At 42.0% G+C, this 24,598-nt stretch overlaps 1 protein-coding gene across 5 annotated transcripts in view; it reads left to right on the top strand.

The window, feature by feature from the left end:
- The window catches only part of ARHGAP8 (Rho GTPase activating protein 8), a 122,313-nt gene that overhangs the window by 25,720 nt on the left and 71,995 nt on the right, over positions 1-24,598 (top strand). For all 5 annotated transcript variants that reach the window (XM_043515484.1, XM_043515471.1, XM_038385568.2 and 2 more), the window contains one exon: positions 5,034-5,174. In XM_043515484.1, coding sequence (XP_043371419.1) covers positions 5,034-5,174 — 141 coding nt within the window. The remainder of the gene's footprint in view (positions 1-5,033; positions 5,175-24,598) is intronic.

Genomic DNA, 24,598 nt, shown 5'->3' with positions numbered 1-24,598 from the left:
GGCAGGTGGAGACTAATCCTCAATCTTCAGCACCTTAATCATTTCATCTGCAAGCTCAAATTTCATTTGATCATGCTGGCAGAAAATGGGAAGTGGTTTACGGCTCTCGATATGAAAGCTACTTACTTTCACATTGATAGTCACCATGACCCTAGACAATTCACAGTGGGCACCCATAATTTCCAATACAGAGTGCTCCCCTTTGGGATAGTCACTGCTCTCAGAGTCTTCACCAAAATATTCTCTGGTGTAGTGGCCCACATCAGGTGTTACAGCCTCACCTTTCTATATCTCAGCAATTGGTTCCTGGCTGCCAGATCCAGGCAAGAAGCACAAGTGTCAACTTCGATGTTACTCAACCTCCTCTCTCCTCTCAGAGTTAGTGTCAACATCGACAGGTTTCAGAGTAGCAGCCGTGTTAGTCTGTATTCGCAAAAAGAAAAGCAGTACTTGTGGCACCTTAGAGACTAACAAATTTATTAGAGCGTAAGCTTTCGTGAGCTATAGCTGTAGCTGTAGCTCACGAAAGCTTATGCTCTAATAAATTTGTTAGTCTCTAAGGTGCCACAAGTACTGCTTTTCTTTTTGTCAACATCGAGAAATCTATCTTTGAGCCCACACAGTCTCTGGACTTCTTTGGGTTCCCTAAAACTCTGTCACAGATTGAGCTTACTTACAGTGGAGAGACAATGAGCGACATTATAGCTTGCATCAGTATCAATCCTCATGTACCCACCAGGACTTGCCCATCCCTCCTTGGTCGCATGGCTTCTTGTGCTTACATGACTCCCTTCACATGACTCCGCCTTTTCTGCCTTCAGACCTGATTCCAGTCCGTCTGTTCACCCGACCATCACTCCATGGACCTATAATGTTGACAATCCCCAATAAGATACTGTCATCCCTCCATTGGTGAACAAACCCACATCAGGTGTGAATGGGGGTTTCCTTCCTTCCCTTCTTTTCAGATGACAATCATCACTGACGCATCTCTAGTAGGCTGTGAAGCCTACATGGACGATCACATGGCACATGGGGTCTCCGAGAATCCAGCATGCACATAAATATCCTAGAACTCCAACCAGTACAAAAGGCCTGCCAATTCTTTCTTACATTTGTTCATTCCCACCACATTCTCATTATATCAGACAACATCATCCCTCTCTTCTAGATCAACAAATGGGGGAATGAGATTGAAGGCTCTGTGTGGTGAAGCAGTCAATCTCTGGAATTGGTGCATCAATCACCAGATCCTCTTGTCCGCAGCCTATCTCCCTGGGACACAAAATGTATTTGCAAACCCACCCTGCAGACATTTTTGTGATCAACCACTAGTGGGAACTTCACGATTCCCTAATACACAACATTTCCTCCTGGTGGAAGACTCTGACCAGAGATCTATTTGCTCTACAGATGAACAGCAAATGGACCACATACTGCTATGGGGAGGCCTCAGCCACCACTTTTAGAGCGATACTCTCCTACTTTCCTTGTCAGACCAACTCATTTATGCCTTCCCTCCATTACCGCTCCTGCCTTGATCTGATGAGACAGTGAGACAGTCATTTGATTGCCCCCTGCTGGTCTAAACAGTTCTGGTTTCCTAATCTCCTCCACATGTCATTCCACCCACTGATTCCCATCCCCAATTCCCCGATCAGTTGCCTCAGTACAATGGCTAGATCTGACATCCCAATCCATGTGTGCTACACCTCAGAGTTTAGATGGGCCTCAACTTTAGTACAGATGTGTTCATAGGTGGCTGGTATAATAGGCTGGGGAGGCTGTTCCTCCTCTGGCACTGCCTTGGCTGCCAGACCCCCGAATGCGGGGTTTTGGGGGGAAGTTTTTGATTTATTATGCCCCATGTAGGTTCTGGGGTGGCTGAGGAGGTGGTATGTGCTATTAAGCTTCCCGCATTCATCAGTAATCTCCTTGGACTCCAGAAAGAAGGTGTGGGGCACTCGAGGCTCCTGTGGGCGGGGGGGGGGGGGGGGCGGGGTTGGAGCTGACCGCAAGTTACCTTGGCCTGTTATTACAGGATGCTCCAGGTGGAGCTTGTAGTAAACTGGCTTTGATCGGCTGGGCTGGCTTGCAGCCACTCCAACTGGATAAACAAGTGAAGAGATAAGCAGGGCCCAAGAGTGTTAAGTGTGGGAATAGAAAGCAACAGTGTTTCCTGCCAGAGCCTGCTTGTGGATATATACACCCCCTGAGAAAGAGACGATGATAAAAACGGCTATGAGAATTGCTTTAGACGAAGTGTCTCACCTGTGGACCTTGGCCTTGTGGGTGCCTCCCCACGCTGGAGCAGCGCCTGCTACGAGCCCTCAAGGACAAGGCTGGAGGATCTGGGACTGTCCGTAGCAGAAGGGGTGTAAGCATTGATTCTTGCTTGCCTGTTTGGTTGCTGGAAAGCACGTATTTAGTAATGCATGAAGGCTGGGAAGCTGCTTATACTTTGGCAATAAAACTGGTTATACTTATACGCCTGGTGTGGTTTCATTGAGTGTATCAATGAATTGAGTGTAACTCAGAGTTCCAGCCATGAGGAGGGTAGGGGGCCTCGGGGCTGCAGGGGCGAGGCACGGGCAGAAGGGGTGGTGCCGGGGCTAGCCTCCCCAAAGGGACAGGGACCCATGGACATGTTTTTCCGCTGCACAAAACATTTTTTCCAGCAGCAGGAAGGATTCCACTAGGCGATGTTACCAAGCCAAGTGGAAACACTTGTCATCTTGGGCTCAATATAAAGGAGTCTTACCAGAATCAGCGGGGATCCCCCTCATCCTAGACTACAGTCTCTCCTTAAAGTCATCGGGTCTCGCCCTCCGTTCTTTGAGAGTCCACCTGGTGGCAGTTAGCATGTTCAACCCTTCATTGGAAGGTTACTCTGTCGTTATGCATCTGCTTACCGCTGGGTTTTGGAAAGGCCTCATCAGAATCTTTCCACCTGTCCAAATGATCGCACTCCAATGGGACCTGAATCTAGCTTCTGTGCTAACACCACCATTCTTTGAGCTGTTAACTTCATGCTCCATGTCCCTCCTTTCGATGAATGTTGCCTTCCTGGTTGCAATTACTTCTGTGAGATGGGTCAGCAAGCTCAAGGCTCTGATGACAGACCTGCCTTTCATGGTGTTCCACAAGGATTAAGTCTCCCTACGTCTACACCTCAAATTTGTCCCAAAGATGGTCTCCAAGTTTCACATCAGTCAAACCATCTACTTATCTGTTTTCCTTCCGAAACCACATGCTTCTCCAGAGGAATGTCGACTTCATTCCCTTGACATATGGCGAGCTCATGCTCTCTATCTACAGAGAGCAAAACCAATCAGGAAGTCCCCCTGACTACTTGTGGCAGTAGCAGAGAGACTCAAGGAGCAAGCCAGCTCCACCCAAAGAATTCCAAATGGATTTCTGGTTGCTTTAAACTCTGCTACCAACTATCGGGCCTACCTCCTGCAGGAGTGTGGGCTCGCTCCTCGAGAGCTCAGACTTCAACCGCAGCCTCCCTTCAGGACATTCCACTTGTAGATGTATATAAAGCAGTCATGCAGAGTTCAGTGCACACCTTCTGCTGCACACTGCACCTAAGTGCTGGACTCGGCAGCGGACGCCTCCTTTGACATGGTAGTTCTCTACACAACCATTCCATCCTTATCCTTGCAACCCTTTTCCAACTTAGGTACTAGTTGTCAGTTACCCTCAGTGGAATAGTCACTTGACCAGCACTCAAAGAAGAAAAGGAGGTAACTTACCTGTAACAGGAGCTTCTTTAAGAGGTGTGGTCCCTATCTGTATTCCACTTCCTGCCCACATTCCCCTCTGCTGCAGATTGGTCAGTTCAGAATAGAGAAGGAACTGAAGACACGGTCTATCCTCCCTGCCCATTATTGCCTCGGACAGAAACATAAGGCAAACCAGGGTGCATGCACAAACCAACAGTCACTACTTTCAAATTCTCCAACTCTGGACGCATGGTTTGCATGTGTAACCCTCAGTGGAATACAGATAGGGACCACACATCTCAAAGAACTTCCAGTTATAGGCAAGTAACCTTCTCTTCTTGATTAATATTACTAACTTCATCTTAATATAACTTGTATGATAAAGAAACGGGTGACATACAGTGAGTGATGTGCTTTGGGAGGAAAATAATGTGTCTCTTTAAATATCAGCCTTTCTTAATTTAAGTCATCAGGTCACTTGCATGTTAGTATATCAGTTATAATTTTACTCTAGTATATTTCTCAGAATCATTCTTTTGACCAGTATTGAAATACTAATGGCTGTGACTGTTGTATTCAGCTCACAATGTGTTTGATCGAGGTATTTGTTTTCCCACACTAAGGCCTGTGCATGCTTTGGATCATCTCTTTTTAAGTATCACACTTGTTTTTGGTGAAATGCCATGTCCATGTACAGTAAAGGGCCATATCTACCTTTCATTGAAAATTTCAGCGAAAGGTAGTTTCGCCCTTGAGAGTCCAATCCAGTGTCCACTCAAGTAAATGGAAAGACTCCTATTGAGTTCACTGCGTTTTGCATCAGGCCCTTAGTGCTTTTCTTAGGCTGTCTAACCCACTGTGTCCCCCAGTGCATTTAAGGTTTCAGACAGTGATTTTTCTGACTCAAAGAGCTTACGATTGAAGTATAAAACAAGATATGACAGACAGATGGGGAAGCATAAGGAAACAGTGAGACAACATAGGTTGTTATGACAAGCAGTGGTCACAGCATAACAACTGCCTAATCATTGTCAAGTTTTTGTGGGCATTGTAGCCAAGAAGAACTTAAAGGAGGGCAATGAGAGAGCTTTGCTGCAGATTTTTATGGGGAGTTCCTCCCATGTATGCAGCCCAGCATAGGAGAAAATATGAAGGTGCTTCTTTGAAAATGTAATAAATGAGTGAATGAAGAAAGCTGTCGTCATTGGCAGGATGGAGAATAGATCTCAATTTTGCAATATTATATGCAAGATAAAAGAAGGTTTTTTAGTAGTTTATCTTATAAATTCTTGCTTTCTGCTTTAGAATTACAGAAAGATGAGGCAGAACATGCAGTAATGGAGAAGCGAAAGACCTCCTTCACACCAGCAGCATGTGAAGACACTGAACTAAGCATTAATCATCCGTACTACGATGTTGCAAGGCATGGCATTGTGCAGCTAGCAGGTATATATGTAAAAATTAAAATGCATGACATTTCCTAGATTTAGCAGATGTTACTCAGCACCTTATTATATTATTTCATATTACACTCTTTAAAGTGATAGATGGGAATAGTGTAGACACTTTGGACCCCAGTTCAGAAAAGAACCTAAGCATATGCTTAACTTCAAACATGTGAATAGAGTATAAGTACACGCTTCAGTGCTTTGCCAGTTCAGGACCATTGGCCACAATTGGTTTTGTTTAAAAACAAATGTACGAGACCTAAATATGAATAGATGTATTTGTTTATAATCCTTGAAAAGTTGTTTTGTTTTTCATTTCCTGTATGTCCTGAAGCCAGACACATGATCATTCTGCGAGGCCACAAGAAACAGAAAAAAAAATAACTGAGCAGTCTAAAGTGTTGCTCTCTAAAATGAATGAAATGCAAAATGTAAACTTATCAGTGTAAATGGTGAAAATGTAAATTTATCACCTGACTTTCAAAGGTGAAGTCACTGGGAGCTGCCGGTGCTTCACACCTTTGAAAATCAGGTCATTAGATTTTAAAAAATTCTGTTTTTAATAACGTATAGCATTTTATTTGTGACAGCTAAGCACATCTTTAAAATGTTTATCTTGATAGTGTCCCTTATGGGTTTTTTCCTTTGATTTGTTTTTGACACTATTTTAACTTGCAACAAACAGTAATGCATAAGCCTGAGCTTATGAGTAACCTTGACATTTTTGCACCTAAACTATAAAGCCTGGCATTTTTTTTACAGAATGAAATAATAACTAATAGTATTTCCCACTTGTCACCCTGATGAATCCCAAAATTCTTTACTTGCATTGGGCTAGGTCATGAATTTCCTGAATAAGGATGAATTTAAGCATATCCTTAAATGCTTTCCTGAATCTAGACCATAGATGGCAGTCTAAGAGTCATTAGTACTTGATCAATTGATTTACTCTGGAGATCTTGAAGTATTAGATGAGCCAGTTCACTCTGATATGGCCAGACCCAGAGATGTCTGGGTTGACACACACAGAGGGTGAAATCCTAGCTCTGTTGAAGTTGATGGGAATTTCACCATTGACTTCTATGAGCCCATGATTTTACCCATAATATCTGTTGAAGATGTATGTATATTTTCAGGTAAAACTAATGTATCTCAGCTTCAGCACAAACTTGATACACAATGTAAGAGAGTACAAGATTCAAACTCTATTAGAGTTGTCAGCTTTCTAATCGCACATACCTGAACACCCTTTCCACACCACCTGCCCTCCCCTTCCTGAGGCCATGCCCCTGCCCTGCCCCTTCTCTGAAGTCACACCCCCACTCCCTCCATCCCCCCCCCGTCTCTCGCCCTCCCACCCCCTCACTCACTCATGCTCACCGGGCTGGGACAGGGGATTGGGGTGCAGGACTGAGTGAGAGCTCTGGCTGGGGAGAGTAAGCTCTGGGGTGGGGCCTGGGATGAGGGGTTTGGGGTGCAGGAAGGGGCTCTGGGGTGGGGTTGGGGATGAGGGGATTGGGGTGCAGGAAGGGGCTCTGGGGTGGGGTTGGGGATGAGGGGATTGGGGTGCAGGAAAAGGCTCCAGGCTGGGGCAGAGGGGTTCAGAGTGCAGGAGGGAGCTCAGGGATGGAGCAGGGGATTGTGGTGCAGGCTCTGGGAAGGAGTTTGGGTGCAGGAGGGAGTTCCGACCTGGGGCAGGGTGTTTCGGTGTTGGAGGGGGCAGGGGGTGCAGGCTCCAGCTGGGCATCGCTTACCTCGGGTAGCTCCTGGAAGTGGCCGGCCTGACCAGCTCCTAGGCGGAGGGGCCAGGTGGTTCCGCGCAAGGCCCCTGCCTGCAGGCACTTCAACCACAACTCTCATTCGCCATGTTCCCAGCCAATGGGAGCTGCAGAGTCAGCGCTTGGGGCAGCACACACAGACCCCTGGCCTACCCTGCTCCTAGGAGCTGGAAGTGCCGGCCACTTCCAGGAGCTGTACGGAGCCAGGGCAGTTAGGGAGCCTGCCTTAGCCCCACTGCCCCACCAACCGGACTTTTAGTGGTCTATTAAAATCTCCTGGATTGTTTTCAGTAGCCACCGCGAGATCGAGGCTGATTATGGTAGACTCCCGGCCAATCCGGGATGGTTGGCAACCCTCAATTGTATTGACTGAGCAAGATACTAATCTGACAGAACAAAAACACTTCCGTATGTTTGTGTCAGGAGCTCAGCCAGGGCTGGCCTTAGGGAAAATGGTGGCCTGGGCAAACTTGTATTTTGGTGCCCCTGGTGCCCGCTGACTCCCCGGGTTCCCCCACAAATCACCTCTAGACCCCGCTGTCTCCTCCCACTCCCATTACCCCGAGCTCCCTTCCATGGCCTCGCATCTAGGCCCACCCCTCTCCTTGCTTCTGAACCATAGCACCCCCCTGACCATGGTGCTCTTTGTGGTCGCCCACCTGTAAGGCCGGCCGTGCGCTCAGCTGACTCTGGGCTTGGTCTCATAGCAACCCGCTGAGCTCAGTTGGGCGAAGTAAATCCTCACTAAGTGACTGTGCTCTCTGATTGAGTAGAAGGTCCAACAGATCACCATTTAACCTTGTAGCAACAGCAGCACAGTGGTTGATCAATGCGTTCCACACCCCAGGCAGCATCAGTCCTGCTTCTTGTACCAGCTCTTGCTCCAACCCATGCCTTCTCCTGCTCCAGCCCTAATCCCGACCTTCCTCTGGACTCCTGACTCTGATCATTGGCTTGTCCCCGACCACTCTTCTGGTTCTGCCTTCTGATTCTGCTTCGGCCACAAGGCCAGACTCCTGTTCACACCACTAGATCACACCACCCACACCCTGATGTGTGACAGAGAAAAATACCAGGACATCAAAGCTCTGCATGAAGTCCCTGAAACTAAATTAACAAGTGTGAAAGAGCTGGCGAACCTTTGAAATAGAAAAGAAATTTAGAAACACAAATAGAGAAGTTAAGAGACTTTGAAAATATCAAGGTCATTATAATGTCCCTCCAGCAACCTCTACCACTTGCCTCCTTACATATCGTTATAGGATGATACTTCAGTAAATAAAAGGTATCATCTTTTATATTCAGCTTTAACAGATCTGCCAGAAAATTGTCCATGAAGGTAATGCTTTTTTCCCCCTGTTATACTTAGCACCCGAATGTTGTGGGCCTGGATTTGAGAATCTGAACTTTTCCTTCTAGCAATACATTATACTTTCAGTCACTTGTTGTAAGAGAGGTTTTATTTTATGTTTGTGTACCTCATCTTCCCTGCATTCAAAGCCCCAGTGGAACTCATTGACACTTGTAATTTGTCTACTGTAGGTGCTATTAATTCTAACAGATACCTCAGTATTTATCCTTCTTGGAGGATATCATAGAAATGTAGGATTGGAAAGGACCTTGATAAGTCCTCTAGTCTAGTCCTCTGCACTGAGACAGGACTAAGTATTTTCTAGACCATCATTATATGTTAATCATGACTTACAGGCACAGTGCCTGATGCACAGCTAAACCCTCTGAAAGATGCAGTTTGAAAATTTCTTCTGAGATTTGCTTATTATTTTTTATTTGCATGGCAATCTTAGCGATTTCTCCTGAATTAGGAAATTGGCATGAGAGGAAACCAGTTGTTGAACAAAATATCTAAATACCATGGAAGCAAACTGAAAATATTCTGAGCCAGGCTCTGCCCCTTGAGTAGGAGGAGTTTAAATGGTGGGGAAATTCAAAAGGGGCCAAAATTTTTGGAGTAAGTGATATATATACTCTCCTCCTTGAGCCAACTCCTTTAAAAAAAAAAATCACGCTTTCACTGTTGGTGAGCCACAGGAAACGAGAATACAAAGTGGATAAAGAATGTTAAGTAGCCTCTCTATTCAATAACAGTCTTACTTGACTTATATTTATTTGTGGATGTTCACCTTAGTCTTGTGACATATCGGGGAGGGGCATGTGCTTCAAGATTTCTCTGGAGTGAGAACCAGCATGGTTTAAAAGAAACCTCATTTGCAGCTTCCTTGTTTCGTTTTAGAGCTCTCTTCTTAAGCATGTTTGCTCAAACTGAAATCAAAAGGCCATATATATATATCCTTGGCTTACCTCCATCGAAGCAAATAGAAGTACACCAGGGATGCATCTGGTTAAAATGTTTACTTCTGTACAAATGATTTTCCTAATGTGCCAGCCTTGGTAGTCAAAAATAACTGCTTTAAGATCAGAAAGCAGTGGGTTTTAGCTGGCACATCAGTCAGGAATAACATGCTGGAGCTTGGTAAGCACATTGAACAATTTAAATGCAAAACCCAAGTGCATTCAAATAGCCAGCAGCTGCACATCAGAATCTTTGTTTAATATTTAAAAATCATAAAATTCTAGAGGAGAATCAAATAAGAAGAAAAGATAAAGGAGGCGGCGGGGAGGGAGAACGTTTCAATTCAGCACAGAGACGTCTCTACTCCCTCTTCTAACTGGTGCTAAATCAAATTCATATGCTTGCTGGATTTAAAGCAACTCAGAAAGGGATAGTCTTTTCAAATCTCCTTCCCCTCTGGGAAAAGGTCAGTTCCTTTTGAAAATAAAAATCATTTAAAAAAATTATTTGTACCTAGTTTATTATACACTTTAATCATCTCTCAAATAAAACAAATTATAATTTCAGTGTTTGGAGTGGCTTAGTTAAAGTAACTCTGCAAGCTATTCGTTCATTCTAATTTTGTGGTTGAAAGACAATGGAATATATTATAAATGGGTAAGGAATAAGAGGACAGAATTTAAGTGAAGATTCTGTGCAATAATTGTTCTGGCTTTTACTTTGATTTTATTTTCCACAATTTTTTAAATGCAAAAAATGGCCTTTCATTATGTTTTAATAACAATCTAGTATTCCTCCCGTAAATTAAAATAATTTGTACCTGCTTACCATAACAATAGCTTTGACAAGATCCAAAAGATTCTTTGGAGTCTATTTCACACTGTAGAAATAAGAACAGAGTTAATCCAATTTCCACTGTCAAACAAAAGTGTGGTGGATTTTTTAAAGAGTTCTAGCTGTAATAATTGTTCAGACTGAAATTGGGATGTTTACTCAGATTGACTTGTCTCATTAATGCTGATATGCAGTTGGCTATTTTACATATATGTCAGCTTGAAACATGCAAATTATTCTGCTGGTCTGGTGATGTACCCATTTGTAAGCATATGAACATTTTTGGAATCCCACAGCAGTAAAGGCTGTTGCAGTACTGGTTGTTTTTACTTTAATATTGATTAGAAATAAAATTGAGATTTTTTTTTTCTTGTGGTGCAAGTGGAGGAACATGTAAAAGCTACATAATACATGAAGCTCTTTCCCTTATTTTCTTCTGACTGCCAGAAGCTGAGATTGGATGACAGGGGATGGATCACTTGATAATTGCCCTGTTCATTCCCTCTGAAGTGTCTGGCACTGGCCACTGTCAGAATACAGGATACTGGGCTAGATGAACCATTGGCCTGACCCAGTATAGCCGTTTTTATGTTCCATTATCCTCTCACAGTATGGCCTCTAATTATTTCTTGCATGACCCTGTGCAGTATTTTTGCATGTGTGCTGATTTTGTGTGTTTCTAGAAGAATTTCTGATATCTGCTGTCTTAATACTTAGATATGTGCTTTTGTCCTGTTAGCTGTTAAGCCATAGCTGGTAATTTGAGTTGAGTTGGTTTTGGTTTTAAATGTGCATGTTCACTAGCTCCTACCTCTTTTCCACTTAAAATGATCGTTATAATAATGTCTCCTCTATAAATTTCTCTTTTCCAGTCATTTTAATCAAAAACCACAAAATACAACATTCACATAGCCCATACAAGAAATAAATGTTTCATATCGATCTCTTGGCTATCAGACTGTACATACTATATTTGGTTTTTAGAAGTCAAAACTGAAAGCATTGCACAAGAGGAAGGTCTAAAGTCTTAGGGTATGAGTGGACTGTGTATTTGCCCAAATTCAACAAGAGAACAAAGACCTGCTTATAATCTCTTTTACTTTGTGATACACTAAGAACACAGGAATCTCGATGTAAAAGAAAATAAAGCTGAGCTTGAGCGTCAAGGTTCAGATCTGAATGTGAACTCTTTCAGAATTTGGGAGTGTATGGATCTGAGGATCTGGTCTAGGCACATCTCCAGAACAGACCAGTGGTCCTTTTAATCTGGTACCGTGTGCTGGTAAATCAGATGCCAGCTCTTGCCAAGTCTGTAGGCATCAGCTGAGCACTGACAAATTCATAGCTGGAAACTAGACCTGTTCAACTATATGTTAATATATTTGAACAATGGGTGTTAGACTTGTAAGGATGTGTTTAGACTCTATGAAATGCTTTTAAACTGATGCATGCGTTAATCTTATTTGTAATGTCTGTATTCCATGCTACAAGGTAAAATATGTTTGTTTTAGAATTATAAAAATGCCTGCTTTGAACTTGTGAACTCAGATGGGAAGAGAGACTCCCCCCCACCCATCCAGAAGGAGTATCAAAAATTAAGTGGTCCATTGTAGGACAAAATCTTTGTTGATTTCCCCATCTACCCATGGAGAAATACGTGCAGAAGGCTTTGTCCCATCTGTCTGAATGCTGGAAGAGGGAAATAAAAATAGCTTTCTTGTACTCTCACAAGGGCTGGAGTCAAGAAACAATAAACTGAGGTCCCCAGGGTTGACCCAGATTAAGCCCTAAAAAGACATTCAGTGCTGACAGATTACTATATCTCTGTCACCAGTCATCACAGGCGGAACTCATTTGTGTATATATGCTTGCTTGCTTTCACCTGTAAATAGCTGTCATTTCTTTTCCCTTGTTAATAAGCCTTTAGTTAGTTTATTGCAGCATTGGCTATAGGTGTTATCTTTGGTGTGAGATCGGGGTAAGCAACTAGTCTCTAGGACTGGAAGCAACCTGAATATTTTGTGATTTTTGCTGTAAGTTACCATTTATCACTAAGTTCAGCTTGCCAGATGGCAAGATAGACTGGAGAGTCCAAGGGGACTCTTTGTGACTCCCTGGTAAAATTGCTACAGCGATCTAGGAGTTCACATTTATTACAGGGTTGATGAAATCTAATTATAGAACATACCATCATTTTGGGGTGTCTGCCCTGCTTTTTGACAGTCTGCCATGAGGTTGGCACACTTGGTTGTGAGCCACTCCAGTAAGTCTGACACTGGTTTTCCACCAGTAGTTCATTAATTCATAGATTCATAGATACTAAGGTCAGAAGGGACCACTCTGATCATCTAGTCCGACCTCCTGCACAGCGCAGGCCACAGAATGTCACCCACCTACTCCTATGAAAAACCTCACCCATGTCTGAGCTATTGAAGTCCTCAAATCATGGTTCAAAACTTCAAGGAGCAGAGAAGCCTCCCTCCAGTCAACCATGCCCCATGCTACAGAGGAAGGCAAAAAAACCTCCAGGGCCTCTCCAATCTGCCCTGGAGGAAAACTCCCTCCCGACCCCAAACATGGCAATCAGCCAAACCCTGAGCACATGGGCAAGATTCACCAGCCAGATACCCAGGAAAGAGTTTTCTATAGTAAATCAGATCCCATCCATCTAATATCCCATCTCAGGGGATTTGGCCTATTTACCCTGAATATTTAAAGATCAATTACTTACCAAAATCCCATTATCCCATCATACCATCTCCTCCATAAACTTATTGAGTAGAATCTTAAAACCAGATAGATCTTTTGCCCCCACTGCTTCCCTTGGAAGGTTATTCCAAAACTTCACTCCTCTGATGGTTAAAAACCTTCGTCTGATTTCAAGTCTAAACTTCCTGGTGGCCAGTTTATACCCATTTGTTCTTGTGTCCACATTGGTGCTGAGCTTAAATAATTCCTCTCCCTCTCCTATATTTATCCCTCTGATATATTTATAGAGAGCAATCATATCTCCCCTCAACCTTCTTTTAGTTAGGCTAAACAAGCCCAGCTCCTTAAGTCTCCTTTCATAAGACAAGTTTTCCATTCCTCGGATCATCCTAGTAGCCCTTCTCTGTACCTGCTCCAGTTTGAATTCATCCTTTTTAAACATGGGAGACCAGAACTGCACACAGTATTCTAGGTGAGGTCTCACCAGTGCCTTGTATAACGGTACTAAAACCTCCTTATCCCTACTGGAAATGCCTCTCCTGATGCATCCCAAAACCGCATTAGCTTTTTTCACAGCCATATCACATTGGCAGCTCATAGTCATCCTATGATCAACCAATACTCCAAGGTCCTTCTCCTCTTCTGTTACTTCTAATTGATGCGTCCCCAACTTATAACTAAAATTCTTGTTATTAATCCCTAAATGCATAACCTTACACTTCTCACTATTAAATTTCATCCTATTACTATTACTCCAGTTTACAAGGTCATCCAGATCCTCCTGTATAATATCCCGATCCTTCTCCGAATTGGCAATACCTCCCAGCTTTGTATCATCTGCAAACTTTATTAGCACACTCCCACTTTTTGTGCCAAGGTCAGTAACAAAAAGATTAAATAAGATTGGTCCCAAAACCGATCCCTGAGGAATTAATTGCTTCAGAGGAAGGTGTAAAATCTCACACTTGAAGAATATAGGCACAAGGTATACATGTTCCATTGAACCAGCCTTGTATTTCTTTGTTCTATTTAATCCACATTTTCTTGGAAGCTACTTGTGAAACAGCAAAATATTGAGTTTGTATCTCTAAAACTGGTGGTAACCCTCAATACAACACCAGAGCATCTCCGTAATACGGAGGTCCAAATTCATTCCAGGTATAACTCCTCTGACTTCAGAATTAAATCTGGGATGGGTTTGGCTCACTCTGCTATTTCAACTTCAAGAATGGAACCAGATGAAACTAAACAAACAATTAATTACATCAGAATCAGTGGTGCCTTCTGCTTTTGTCTGACTGAAAGAACAAGATGTTTAAAAAAATTATATGGAAAATATATTAAAAGTGATTGATTGGTGAAAAGAACAAACAAAGGCCCAGATCCAGGAAATCACCTAAGCATGCACTTTAATCTGTCCTTATATAGGAAATCACTTGAGCACATGCTTAGGTGCTTTCCTGAATCGAGCTAAAGCCATGATTCCAGGTGTTGTGTTTTCACAAAGAACTGGTTTCCAAATAAATGAAGAGCATGACTAGAATTCAGAATAGCAAACACAGTCAGAGAAAGGACTTGTGAAATGAAAGCACTACCATTTTTTATAACTGTGAAATAACTATGGAGTCTTCAAATCCATGTCCGTCTCAGTGCTCACTGAGTGAATCAAATATGTGTCCTAAATAATAAACAATTTGCTCCTGCTGCTTAATTAATTATGCTAAAAAAATAAAAGGTTTAGAACATCCATGGCAATTTTGGTGCATGTTAAAAAGCATTACAGTTTCCTAAGGAGTGAACTATTTAAGTGCAAACAACATCCTTAAAATTGTTGGCCGTGCATCTCTGTAATTTTCTTTTACATTCTTTCTTCATCTAAAGATTCCATAGGGCTCACAGCGGATTTCTGTGGAGCAAAGACCTCTGCAAAGCTCTCTGCAAAGGGGAGAATTTCATTTCTAGTGCTCTTGGCTGGGATTTTCAAAGTTGCCTAAGGGATTCAGACTCACTTCCAACTCCATTCAAATTAATCGAAATTGAGCATTTGAATCTTCTAAGAAGCTTTGAAGATCTCAGCTCATAGTGTTGTAGCTAGGGGGGAATGTCATATTTTGGCTCTTGATTCATATGTTACGTGGTTTGCCGTTTGCTAAGCTTGGTGGACAAAAGATAACATTTTTAGGCTGCTCTAGGTTATCCTGGAGACCCTTTTTTACCTCAGCTACCCAAGTTTCAGATAAAAGCAGAAAGGTAGCTTAGAACAACCATCCACAACATCCCTGACACAAACAAGGATTAGTCCCATTACATAAAAGCATATACATGTCCATCCTGGGTCAGATCAATGGTCCATCTAACCCAGCATCCTGTGTTCTGACAGTGATCGGTGCCAGATGCTTCAGAGGGGTGAACAGTAAAGGGAAATTATTGAATGACCCATCCCCAGTCATCCAGTCCCAGCAGTCCACAGAGGTTTAGGAACACCAGAGCATGGGGTTGCATCCCTGATCATCTTGGATAATAGCCATTGATGGATCTATTTTCCATAAACATATCTACTTTTTTTTTTTAACCCAGTTATAGTATTGACCTTCACGCATCCCCTGGCTATGAGTTCCATAGGCTGTGTGTGGTGTGAAGAAGTACTTCATTATGGTTGTTTTAAACCTGCTGCCTATTCATTTCTTTGGGTTTCTCCTGGTTCTTGTGTTATGTGAAGAAATAACACTTCCTATTCTCTTTCTTCATACCATTCATGATTTTATAGACTTCTATCATATATTTCGCCCACTTAGGGCACCCTGCTATTTACTTCTCTCCATTGTGAAAACTGACCATTTATTCCTATCCTTTGTTTCCTATCTTTTAACCAGTTACTAATCCATGAGATGAACTCCCCACTTATGCCAGGACTGCTTACTTTGCTTAAGAGCCTTTGGTGTGGGACATTATCAAATGATATCTGAAAGTTCAGGTACACTATATCAACTGTCCACATGCTTGTTGACATGTTCAGATAATTCTAATATATTGGTGAGGCATGATTTCCCTTTCCAAAATCTGTGTTGACTCTTCCCCAACATTATGTTCATCTATGTGTCTGATAATTCTGTTTCTTTACTGTAGTTTCAACCAATTTGCCTGGTACTAAAGTTAGGTTTACCAGCCTGTAATTGCCAGGATAGCCTCTGGAGTGTGTGTGTTTTTTTTTTTAATTTGGCATCATATTAGCTATCCTCCAGTCATTTGGTACAGAGGCTGATTTAAGTGATAAGTTACATACCACTGTAGATGTATGGTAGAGCTGTAATTTTATATTTGAGCTCCGTCAGAACTCTTGGGTGAATACCATTTGGGCCTAGTATCTTATTTCTGTTTAATTTATCAATTTGTTCCAAAACCTCTTCTATTGACACCTCATCTGGGACAGTTCTTCAGATTTGTCACCTAAAAAGAATGGCAAAGGTGTGGGAATCTCCCTCCCATCCTCTGCAGTGAAAACTTATGCAGAGCTTAGCTTCTCCGCAACAACCTTGTGTTCCTTGAGTGCTCCTGTAACATCTCGATCATCTAATGGCCCCACTGATTGTTTGGCACCCTTCCTGCTTTAGATGTACTTGAAAAAAATTGCTGTTAGTTTTAGTGTCTTTTGCTAGTTGCTCTTTAAAAAAAAAATTTGGCCTGCCTAATTACACTTTATATTTGACCTGCCAGAGTTTATGCTCCTTTCTATTCTCCTCAGTAGGATATGACTTACAGTTTGTAAAGGATGTCTTTTTGATTCTAACTGCCTCTTTTACTCTGTTGTTTAGCGATGGTGGCATTTTTTGGTGGTCTTACTGTTTTTGTTGTTGGTCTAGGCAGGAATACATTAGCCTGAGCATCTATTATGTTATTTTTAAATAGCTTCCATGCAGCTTGCAAGCACTCTTGTTACTGTACCTTTTAATTTCCATTTAATTAGCTTCCTCATTTTTGTGTAGTTCCCCTATTTGAAGTTAAATGCTACAGTGGTGGATTTCTTTGGTATTTTCCCCCCAACAAGGATGTTAAATTTAAGTACATTATGGGCGCTATTACTGAGTGGTTCAGATAAATTCACCTATTGGATCAGATCCTGTGCTCCACTTAGGACTAAATAAAGAATTGCCTTTCCCCTTGTGGGTTCCAGGACTAGCTGCTCCAAGAAACTGCCATTAATAACATCCAAAAAGTTTATCTCTACATCCTGTCTTGAGGTAACTTGTACCCAGTCAATATGGGGATAATTGAAATCCTCCAGATTTTTAGGCTTCCTGATTTTGTAGCCTCCCTAATCTCCCTAAGCATTTCACAATCACTGTCACCATCCTGGCCATGTGGTCAGTAGTATATTCCTATACTTTTACTGTTAGAAATTCTGTGGTACAGTTTTTGGTACAAACTGGTACCATTATCACTAAGCTTAAATTATTTGGAAGTAATAAAAATATGGGAAACTTCTATTGCTGCTATGGCTACCTTCCTAGATTTTGGCCCCATTTCTACTCCTGTTAAAGTCAATCGCACAACTCCCATTGACTCTAGCAGGAGCAGAAGCAGGCCTTGTAGCTGTAACTGACATTGTAGAAAACATCATAAAATGATGATAGTATTTTATATTGCTTAATCAATACAAAAAATCCTCAAAAATAGTGCTTGACTTTACAAGAGTCCCAAGAGTTTATTTTCAGATTGGGATGAGCTACATGCATTATAAAATACCTTTAATCTGCAACATGCAGTTAGCAATTGCAATGCCATCCATGATCTTAATTAAAAAGTAAACCATTAATTTTCCTACCTGCCCTTCCTCACATCTGCTGGTTGGTTTGTTTGTTTTTAATTAAAACTTGTACTGGGGATAAAAATGCTGTTGAATGTGCACCTATTGCACAGATTTGAAATATGGACAGAAAATCCCAGAGGTTTTCCTGTGATCTTATATTTTAATTTGCACAAATCTTAATCTGGACTGTACGCATTATACGCTCCTTCTCCATGGGGAAGCGTTTTCTGTCAGCACATAATGCATAGGAACATTTTGGTTTCATAGTATTAGGAGAACTGGCTCAACACAATCTGCTCCAGCTGATAGTCTTGATGCTGTCACAGCCAATAATCTGCTGAGGTCTCTTCCTTTACACTCTTTGCTTTAGGTGCGTGATCCTAGGTGATTGATCCAAGGGTAGCACTTAATATCCTCACATGCCTCAAGAGGGGAAATCGATTTCAGTCCCTGAATTGGTTGAGAGCGCAATTTGGCTTAATGTCTTCAGAGATTTATGTCTGAGTGAGAACTATGGGCCAGATTGACAAAGGTATTTAGGCACCTAAAGATGCACATATCCCCAAGTGGGATTTTCAAAAGTGTGAAAGCAGGTGTTTAGTTTCAATGGGCGTTTAGTGCCTAACCTGTTTAGACACTTTTGAAAATCCCATTTGGCATATAGCTGCATCTTTAAGCATGTAAATACCTTTGAAAATCTGCTCCTTATTCTGCAACTGATTCCATGCAGTCAGATCCCTGCCCCTGCACAGAGCCCCATTGAAATTAATGGAATTCTGCAGGAGAATAGGGCTCTTCCCATGCAGAGTTAATTGCAGGGTTTGGGCTCCTTAAGGACTTCAATATTGGACCTCAAAATAATAACCATCTTTGCATTTACATAGTACCTTTTCATCTGAAAATCTCCAAGTAATTTACATGGTGATTTTCCTTTCAAACTTTTTATAGGCAGGTAAACATACGGAAAGTGAACATAGAAACAAAAGAAGTATTTAAGAAAGAACTCGAGTTTTTAGCCTTTCTACATCTGGCTATTTCTAGCTATCATCTGGCAGTTTCATGCTAACAGGTAGGAAGCAAGAGAAATCAAGACAGTTAGAAACTCATCCTTAATTCAAACCAATGGGGAAAAGCATTAGAAATTAAATTTCACTTAAAATTGGTGTGGGTGGGTGTGTGTGTGTGTGTGTGTGTGTGTGTGTGTGTAACCATATCTGTGTAACGAGCTTAATATTAACAGGATACAGGCCTAAAATAGGGCCTCGGATCTGAACTGCATCGTACTTTGAGAAGCTCGGGATTCAAACTTTGTGGCACATGCCCACCTGCATGACTCATATTTCTTTGGTGAATACAGATGGTCTCCAGAAACTAGAAAACATGGGCCTCCTCTTTGAGAAATGGTACTCCTTTGCTCTCTGCCCCTCTTCCTCTTCTTGAGATGAGTGTTCTCATGACAGCCTTCTTCCCCAGGGGTAGATGGAATCTAGTGCTGAGGCCAAACTGCTTGCATCTCAGTGGGGCTTGTTCCACCCTTTCATTCCCAGTTCTTCTGGTTTCTTTTTGGGATATTTAGAAGCTGTAACTCTGAAATGGGGGGGAAAGATGGGCAGAAGTGGTTTTACTTGAATATACTCATCTGAACAGGGGAATGGCAACAGATGCAAGAAGTACCATTTTTCAAAGAAGGTTGAGCAGGTTATCCATTTTCATCTGAAATTCCTGAATGCCATCAGTCCATGAAATAAAGAAAAATAAGTTAAGTTAAAACAAAACCACTCTGACCTGAAAACACTTCAAAATATATTGATACATCAAGGGGTATTGTTCAGATTGTACTTCTTTTTGCATTGATTTCCATACAGAATGAGCATTCTTCTCTTCTAATTTACTTCTTGTCAATTTAGCAGGAAAATGAGGCGTAACTTTTACTTTATTTATGTATTTTAAATTCTATACATGGTAAAATAAAGGCCTATCTGTATGCTCTAGGTGCCCTTGACACACTATAAAAATAATCCTAAATATAGAAATTTAAGATAACCTATCACAAACCCCACTCCTCCTTGAACTCTTACAGTAACAATTCCAAGCCGCTCCAAACCCCAGTTTTCAAATGTGTGTGTGTGTGTGGGGGGGGGGGGGGAACGTGAGGTCATCTGAGTCAAGATAGTTCAGACTGAATGGGGTAGTGAATTCCAAGCTGCAAGGTTCTCACACAGAACATCTGGCCAGCAGTCTCAGTCATACCAGTGGAGGTCCAGTTTTGTTTCGGTCAGCCATTAATTTTTAAATGATGGTTGTTTTCTTCAAAATTTTATTAACAAATTAGACTTGTATGAAGAAAAAACCAGGAGTTTTTCTGTGTCTCAACATTCCTGTGAAGTTGGTATTATTATTATACCCTTAATGCAAATGGAGAAATTGACGCACAGAATGGGTAATATACTCAAGATCACACAGTAAATCATGGCAGAGCTGGGAATAGAATCCAAGAGTCATGAGTCCCAGTCATCTTTTCTGATTGTAAGGTAACTGTGCCTTCTACCAATGAGCAGTGTGGATGGTGGACCAAGACTCATGGTTTCGAGCTCATGAGAGAAGGATTCTCTGCTTTGCTACAGTCCTGCTAGGTAACTCTGGGCAAGTCACTTCACCTCAGTTTTCCCATCAGTAAAATAGGGATAATAGTACCTACTTCCTTTGTAAAGATATAGGTTATAAACTCTGTATAAGAGGTAGGTGGTGGGTATTCTAGCCTTTAGTGCAGGTGATCCAATGCAGGCAGGAGTTCAAAAGTAACAAGAAGAGACTTTATTACCTTAACTGGAAACCATGCATAGATTTCTGTTGTTTATGGAGGTGATTTTATCTGACAAAGAAACTGTTCTACCTGTTTCCAATGGTAGCTAAGACTGGATGCCCAAAGGAAGGTGTAGAAACCCCTCATAGTGCACCTACTTCTGCTAATACAATATCATGTCTGTCTTATATGCCTGTATTATATGAATGATGTATAGTAACATATCTGTCAGACATGAACAAATAGGTCAAATAGTGTCAGGATTTAGGGAAGAAAAGTCTTTTGGTAATGTTTGTAATTTCATGTTTGTTTATCATTAATTTTAATGCTTATTTGTCAGATTTGAATGCCTTTGTAAGTGCTCTGAGCATTTTAGATGAAAGGCACTTAAGTGCCCCCAGGAAATAAAATAGTGACCTGTTTTATAAACAGACTCTGATTACCTCAGTGCATGCACCAATTGTTCATTGCCTTATTCTTTCTGAAGTAGAACGTGAATATTCTATTTAGTATTTTAAACAGGATTTTTTTAACATGAAAATTCCATTAAATATTTATTTCCCCTCCCCCAACATAATGGGAAGGGTTTGAAACAAGATACTCTTCTGCAGCGGGTCTCTGAGGTACGGTAGAATATATACAGGCAAATCCAAACATACATAGATTATGAAAATGTCCATGTATTGGTCAAAAGAAATACAGGATGTTTTTTTTAACAATACAAAACCATTCAGTACAAAAGGAATTGCTTGTCTTATGTTGATTGAAAATGTGTTAGTACCTACTAGACTGGCGACATTAGTTATCCATGTAAAATTTGTATGGCTGTGTTGCTAAGAAGATCATTAGCTTAGTGCTTCTGCCCTGGACCAACATCAGTAGCACAAGTTAGAACAGCCCAAGAACTAGTCTTAAGCTATATGGTCCTAGCTTTTCAGAAGATTTAATATTTATTTATTAATTCATTTTGTTTACCAATTTCACCCGTTTCCTTCCCTTCACTCTTTCTTCCTTTTCTTCGGCTTGCTCATTACCAACCATTTATCAGATGATTGTTTGCAAGAAACTGGTAATGAAGAATACCATTTATTTATTCTGCTCCCATGACATCAAAGCCAAACTTGCTTGAGACTTCAGTGGGAATAGGAGCAGGACCTGAGTGTAATTTATTTTGAAGCTTGAGTTTAGGCAGGGTCATATGTGAATTAGGCCCATTAAAATAATGCAGAGCATTCCAGTCAATTTAAGAGAAATGTCTTCCCATTGTAGCTATATAGCCCCCTATTATCATAGTATCTGAGCACCTCACAGTCTTTAATATATTTATCCTTTCAACCCCCTTGTGAGATAGGGCTGTGCTATTACCTCCATTTTACAGATGGGGAACTGAGGCACAGAGAGACTAAGGGCCACATTTTTAAAGGCATATTTAGGTACCTAAAGATACAGGTAGCACCTAGGCACCTAACTCCCTTTTGAAAGTCCCTCTAGGTGCCTATCTGCATCTTAAGAATCTGACTCTTATGGTAAATCTGGACTCTGATACAGGTCTGACACCTACCATCCACACACACATCAATCAGGCCTGAAAGATCTCAGGATTTGGGCCTATAGACTCAGCCAGAGGTCTGGGTCCAAGGCCTAGCTCGACTGTGATTCGGGTCCCAGTCCACAGATTTTGTACTGTAGATGCAGCTCAAGTTTGGGTTGCCAGATATGGGTCTGGAGAGTCTGCCAGCACTCTCCCACAAACCCCCAGCCTGTGTTTCTCAGCCATTCCATCCCAAAAATTCACATCCAGTTCCTGTTTGGAGACAGACCTGTGGAGCAGCCCACAGCAGAACCAGTAACAGAGGAAGTGCCTGAGCGTTGCCCTAACTACACCGACATAAGCCCTATGCCTCTTGTTGAGGTGGTTTTATTACGTCAGCATAGCAGGGGAGTTGCATGGATGGGAAGAGCATTTCAGTGTAGGCAAATTTCAGTGTGTATACTTCTGCTGTTTTGTCGACAAAACTGTGTAGTGTAGACAAGGCTTTACATACCTGTGATGGGATCCTGGGGTGCAGCCAGGGACTGTGGGACTATTGTGCTCCCTTAACTCTCCAGCCTGGGCTGTGTCTCACAATGCTTTGCTAGAGACAAGCAGAAAACCCCTCCAGGTACTGTTATCGCTCAGCACAACAGCATGTGGAGCCCCACACCCAGCTAGATTGCATGAGTGCTCCGAGAGCCACTCATGAATCACACAGAGAAAGGCACCAGCCAAATCCCCCCAGTTCCCAGCCTTGTACCTCAGGAATATAGCATCTTGCACGCTCAAAATGAGCAGTGCAAAGTTATTAATTGGTTAATCACTTCATCAATGGAAAGTAGATATACACCAGCCTTTGCAAATCTGAGCAGATTTACCACACACTTCAGGCAAACATACTGGTAAAGATAAACAGTAAAACAAATGTATTGACTACAAAAGTTAGATTTTGTGTGATTATAAGTGATAGGCAAAAAGTCAGAGTTAGTTACCAAAATAAAATAAAATATAAGCATGCAGTCTAAACTCTCAACCCTATTAGACTGGGCAACATCGAGATTAAGCAGTTTTTCTCATCCCACTGCAGTCTTTAGTATATGGGTTTGTCCTGTAAACCTGGGCCAGTCCCCTCTGTTGGAGTCTTCAGTCTTCTGAGTGTCTTTGTTGTTTGCAGCATAGGTGGAGGAAGGAGAAAGGCCAAGCATGAGGTCCCTGTGTTCTGTTTTAGTCCATGTGCTTGGAGAACACAAATCCAGACATGTCTGGGGGGCATTGCTGAGTCCCCAGGCAAGGTTGAGCAATTCACCTGGTGTGGCCTTATGCAGGTGAGTCATTGAATTGTAGCTCCCTTGCTAGACAATGGCTGTTGATGGTTGTTTGACACCCCACGCAGGTGTTGATTACTTTCCTTGCTGTTGTCTCTTGAGAGCTAATATGTGACTGATTCCCCAATTTACAGCATGTTTTAGTGACAACCTACAACACAATCTCATAATTTCTTATACACTAAAGATATAGATATTCAGATAGAACAGTGACTTTCAACTGATCAAACCTTTTCCCTGATACCTCACATGGCACGCTTTATATGCAATATCACAATTATATACAGATGAGGAATATGGGGGTTACATGATGCTCCCTCAAGGTATAGTACCTTATAAATCAGACACACTTGCACTGACCCAGACCACCTGTACACTGAGTCAAAAAAAAATGTCTGTGATGAGTCCAAACAAAATCAGGGTCTGTATTTGGTCCAAGGATAGCTGACATCTGAGTCCAAATTACAGCAGAGGGTGGCTGCCTGTCTATGTTAAGTGTCCCAATGGCTGGCAGTTAGCCATGTCTGTGCATGGGCTCAGGGTACATCTCCATGCTAAATCAGCATCTTGTTAATTTTTAACACAATTTTTCATCCATTGTGGCTGGTGATCTGCCTCTGTGGTCGACCAGGGCCTGCATAATAATGGAGTAGTGTCTTTTGCAGTTTACGTACTCATGCTCTTTATAGAGGGCTAACTACGGGCACATGAGTGCCACTGATAGCCCCAGCGCAGTTTGGAAAGCAGGTCCTCTCAAAGTCAGCAGTTATTTCAGGCACACTTTTAATGCCCACCGCCTTTGTGCACATCCCAGTCCTGATCACCTCATGAACTTTCACTGCAACAACCCCCACAGTTGACTTGCCAACCTCAAACTGGTTAGCAACAGACCTGTAGCAGTCTGGGGTAGCCAGCTTCCAGATGGGTATGGTGACCTGCTTCTGGACCACCACGTTGATCCTTTTGTGTGTTGTGGCACTGGAGAGGGTTAGAGCATGCTGTTCACAACTCCCTCAGGAATACCTGCTTTTTCATGTGAAAGTTCTGGAGCCTCTGCTGTTCATCTCAGGTCCACATGATGATCCAGTCTCACGGTCTGCACTTGTGCCCCTGCTCCAGAAGCACTGGTTTTGGGGGGAATCTGCAGTTGTGGCAACAGGTCTGAGCAGCATCACCTGGCATGTTAGTGTCCCCCTCCAAGAGGTGTGTGTGACATTGCACTCAATATGTTTTATGGAAATATGCTAATGAGTGTGAATATAATGTAACTGGAATATGCTTCATGCAAAAGGTCTCTTGTAAGCTATCATTACAAAGTTTA

Source organism: Dermochelys coriacea, chromosome 1 (genome assembly GCF_009764565.3).
Source record: "Dermochelys coriacea isolate rDerCor1 chromosome 1, rDerCor1.pri.v4, whole genome shotgun sequence".
NCBI classification, from domain to species: Eukaryota; Metazoa; Chordata; order Testudines; family Dermochelyidae; genus Dermochelys; species Dermochelys coriacea.
This window is presented reverse-complemented; position numbering and strand designations above follow the sequence as displayed.